The sequence below is a fragment of the Tupaia chinensis genome, unplaced genomic scaffold, assembly GCF_000334495.1.
Source record: "Tupaia chinensis unplaced genomic scaffold, TupChi_1.0 Scaffold147869_1, whole genome shotgun sequence".
Classification (NCBI taxonomy): Eukaryota; Metazoa; Chordata; class Mammalia; order Scandentia; family Tupaiidae; genus Tupaia; species Tupaia belangeri.
Window position 1 is genome coordinate 966,847 of NW_006207719.1, and position 4,804 is coordinate 971,650.

General features: G+C 42.8%; 1 protein-coding gene across 1 annotated transcript in view; it reads left to right on the forward strand.

Annotated features, from left to right (window-relative positions):
• The first annotated feature begins 221 nt into the window (after positions 1–221).
• Positions 222–4,804, forward strand: part of GUCY2C (guanylate cyclase 2C) — an 82,811-nt gene continuing 78,228 nt past the window's right edge. Inside the window, exon 1 of the mRNA XM_006169964.3 lies at positions 222–594. Within this exon, the coding sequence (XP_006170026.1) occupies positions 381–594 (214 nt within the window). The 5' untranslated portion in view covers positions 222–380. The remainder of the gene's footprint in view (positions 595–4,804) is intronic.

Below are 4,804 nucleotides of genomic sequence, written 5' to 3' on the forward strand. Positions count from 1 at the left end.
TTTTCTATTTCACAAGGCTTGTTATGTCTATGCTATACTCCCCGCTTCCTCTTTTCTCCCTTCCCAGTGATGTGTCACAAATTGATGTATTTTTATTGGGTTAGGCCCAGGTAATCTCCCTGTTTATAGCTCTGACCTTTCTGTGCGCAAACACACAAAGTGAACTTTGGTTTATCTCTGACCATAATGTATCTGCTAATTACTGGCAGGCAGGCTGTATTCCAGTGCCCATGTGATCAGTGGCACTGGCCAGAAAGGAACGTGGGGAAGAGTGGGCTGAGAACTCAGGTAGTGGCTGTTCAGCTGGAGTTCCTGCCTCCCTAAAAGTCCAGAGCAAAGCAAGTGGGCTCAAGAAGTATGGTTCTGAGGTGAACGAAGTCATGAAGACGCCACTGTTGAGCTTGGCTTTGTGGTTGCTGCTCTTCCAGCCTGGGATGATGTTCCTGTCTGATGTGAGTCGGAACTGCCATGATGGTACCTACGAGATCACCGTCCTGATGATGAACAACTCAGCCTTCCCAGAGACCCTGAACAACCTGGAAATAGCAGTGAATGAGGGACTGAAAATAGTGAAACAGCGTCTGGATGAAGCTGGTAAGAATATGCTCATAGGATCCTCCTCTGCTCTGTTGCCACCTCAGGGGACAAAGGGCTACTAAATGAAGACCTTGTGTTCTTTGCCTGATCACCCAACCTTCTCTAAGGGCTGGCTCCAAACCCCTTCATATTTCAAGATCCTCAGAGAGATGAATTTGAACCTAATGTGTTGTGCTCACTCACAAGTCACCTTACTCTGGGTAAGCCCCAACCCAAGAAATGTAAAGTATCCACAATATGAAATGTCTCAGTTAAAACAGGGTTTGGGAAGCTTAGTGGTTTCGTGATGGTGTGCTATTCAAGAGATGCTGAATCCATACAGGAGATTATGGGTTCTGTTCCCCAGTTGACCTGTACATGGTGGGCACATGCCCCATAATCTTGGCTGGCTAGGAAGGCTGAGGGGAGGAGGAGACTGTGACATAAGATACTGTCAAGGGTATTTCTCTCTCTCTCTTTCACTGTCATGTGAGAAAAAAACGTCTTAAAAAATTAGGTTTATTGCCCAGTTCTAGGGAAGCAGCATTTCTTTTTTTATCTGCTCAGAGGCAAGATTTTGTCTGGACCTAAAATTTCACAGGGTAACTGGTCAACAAGATGAACTGAGAGTAAAATTTATGCTGACATCAAATCTTCCTCTGGGCCTTTCATCCAGAGAAAGGGTTTTTCTCTGGATTTGTTCACTTTTTTTCTATCTATGCTAGATGTCTTATCAGATATAGTCAATATTATAAATTTACAATAAGTTTATTATTGCAGTTCCTCATTATAGCTTTTATTTATAAGAATAAACTTTAAGAGACCAGCAGTTAGCGTAATGGCTATGTCACTGGACTCCCACGTAGTCGACCACGGTTTGCGTCCCGGACCTGGTGGCTTAAAACTCATGCCGGGCGCGTGTGCATGCGTGCCCAAGATCCCGAGAGGAGAATGGCAGAGAAGGGATTGCGGCGTGGCCATCCCCCCTGGGGGGTGATTTCTCGCTTTCCGTCTCTCTGTCTCTGTCTGTCTGGCGAGCGCACGCCCCCTATAGTGAAAACCTCTCCAAAAAAAAAAAAAGAATAAACTTTAAGACATTGCATTAAATACATAAAATGAAGAGAAAAACATCACTCAGCCATCAGGATATTTCCAGTCTGTTTTCATATTCTTCTTAGTTTCTCATTTTAGGAATGTGGTTGGTGACCATTATGGAGTAGAAACAGTTCTGTGTCCTCTTGGTTCTCTTCACATTATGCCACATGTGATTTTTCTATAGCTACATGGTCTACATAGTCACCATCTGAATAGATATATAATATCTCCTGGAATATATATCCCAAATTACCTAATAATACGCTATTGTAGAATATTCCATTTGTTTTTAATTTTGCATGATCATTTTTATAATACTGCAATAAACATTTTCATGTATATAGTTTTTTGCTATTCATTTAGACTAGATTTCTAGAAGGAAAATTATTCAGTCAATAAGTATTTAATGCATCTTAATAATTGTTTGTGGTTTTAAATATTGCATGTCTTGGGCAAGCCCAATGACTGAGGGTTAGGGGAACTGGATCCCAGATGACCAATAATGCAGTTCAAGTCCTGGCTCCAAAGGCTTAAAAAACACACTAGGCACATATATACACATGCCCTAAATCGCAACAGGATAGAGAAATGGAGGAAAGAACCCCATTGAGAGGTTCTTTCTCTCCAACTCCCCTTGACCACTGTGTCTCTCTGGCAAGCATACAAGCTTTCTTAGGGGGAAAGAAAAAGAAAAAAAATTTTTTTTTAAATTTTTTAAAGAAGAATGGAATGCCTCAATTTTCTCTATTTAAAATCCTGTGGAAATAAGAGCAATAGTTCATATGTGCATAATAACTTACTTCTTTTTTATTTTTTGAGAGGTTTTCGCTATAGGGTGTGTGCGCTCGCCAGACAGACAGAGAGAGACAGAGAGACAGAAAGCAAGAAATCACCCCCCAGGGAGGATGGCCATGCCGCAATCCCTTCTCCTCCATTCTCCTCTTGGAATCTTGGGCACACACGCACATGCGACAGGCATGAGTTTAAGCCACCAGGTCCGAGACTCGAACCATGGTCGACTACATGGGAGTCCAGCGACATAGCCATTACGCTAACTGCTGGTCCCATAATAACTTACTTCTGTGCATATACAAGATATCTCCAATTTTGTCTGAAACTAGATGCAGACCTAAATGGCCTAGAGCTATAATGGAAGGAGATTATCTAATAAAATTCCTTTATATACTAAGGTTGTGTGGGATCATGGAAAGAATACTGGATTTGAAGTCTAAGTACCTCGATTGGGGCCCCTGCCCCAAATGTTTCTCACTCTGTGACCCTGGATGAGTAAAGTCCCTTCATCTCTCATGGGACTAGCAGATGGCATGGTGGTTATGTTGCTGGACTCCCACATAGTCAACCGTGGTTCGACTCCTGGACCTGGAGGCTTGAGATGCACGCCGGGCATGTGTGTGCACGTGTGCCCAGGATCCCAAGAGGATGCACGCCAGGCATGTGTGTGCGCGTGTGCCCAGGATCCCAAGAGGAGAATGGAGGAAAATGGAGAAGGGACTGCGGTGTGGCCATCCTCCCAGGGGGTGATTTCTTGCTTTCTGTCTCTCTGGTGAGCACAAGTGCCGTATGGCAAAAATCTCTCTTAAAAAAAAAAAAAAATCCCTTAGTCTCTCTGAGCTGCAGTTTCTTTGTTTATTGAGTATCTGTCTCATGCTAAGATCTCTCTACTTTAATTACATAATCTCTTTAATCATAACAGCTCTGTGAGGTTAGCATGATGACACTGGTTTCATGGCCAAGGTTAATAATTTTGCTAAGGTCACAGAGCTTATCTGTTTAAAATGAAATTCAGACTCATAACAGCCTGATTCCAAGGAATGATCCATGAGCTGATCTTTGGAAGAGTGCGTGAATCACCTTTGGAATCCACTGTATAAGATCTTTACCCACCGGGACCAGCAGTTAGCATAATGGCTATGTCGCTGGACTCCCATGTAGTCGACCGCAGTCCGCGTCCCGGACCCGGTGGCTTAAAACTCATGTCGGGCACGTGTGCGTGCGTGCCCAAGATCCCGAGAGGAGAATGGAGGAGAAGGGATTGTGGCGTGGCCATCCCCCGGGGGGGGAGGGGTGATTTCTTGCTTTCTATCTCTCTGTCTCTGTCTGTCTGGCGTGCACACGCACCCTATAGCAAAAACCTCTTAAAAATCTTTACCCACCAAGAACTGTCTTTCTCATTAAAACAAGGCAGTTTCCAAATCTCTGCCATTGTGGTTAGAGGCAGGATTTGGAATCTGGAAGATATCAGTTCATATTCTCACCAGACTATTTACCACCAATGACTTCAAGCAAGTTACGTAAGTTTTCTGAACCTTAGACCCCTCACTATAAAATCAAGATAATTGGTAGCTTCATGTAGATAGGAGGTGGATGTGGTGAGAAAGTTCATAGAGAATACTTTATACTGTGACTGAAATATAGTAAGAATTCAACAAATGGTGGCTGTTTTCTTGTCACTGTTGTTGTGGTTGGGGATGTTAATGCTGTTGCTGCCCTTGTCCCTGTTAGGAGAACATGTTGCCAAGCATGTAACATAAACAGTATAGTATATTAAGGTTCAGTAAAGTCTCTGAACTCAGACAACCTGAATTTGAATTCCTGCTCCATCATGTACTAGCGGGCTGTAGAAAAAGTCATGACATGTTTTTTGTTTTTCTATGCAAAAATGAGCCATGACTTTTCTGACAACCCAATAGTTAAGTGACATTGGGTGGGTCCTTTAACGTCTCTAGGTTTCACTCGTGTCATTTGTAAAATGGACTTACTAATGGTGAGGTTTTAAAATGGATTATGTAAGTGGAGAGTTATGTGGAGAGGGAGGAATAAATCGTAACTGCATTTGATGAATTTTGTTGGATGGATGTTCACTCAAAATAAGCACAAGAGGAACAAATTTGGGGGGAAACATAATGTTTTTAAATACATTGAGCATTATCATTTGGGGAAAAAAAAATCTAAGACAATATATCTGAGTGCTAAAGTGAAGTTCAAGAGTTCAGAGAGGATTTGGTGAAAAGATAGGATCCTTCAACCTCAGGACATCGCCTCCTCAAGAATGTACACTCCAGTGGGAACCAGCAGTTAGCGTAATGGCTATGTCGCTGGACTCCCACGTAGT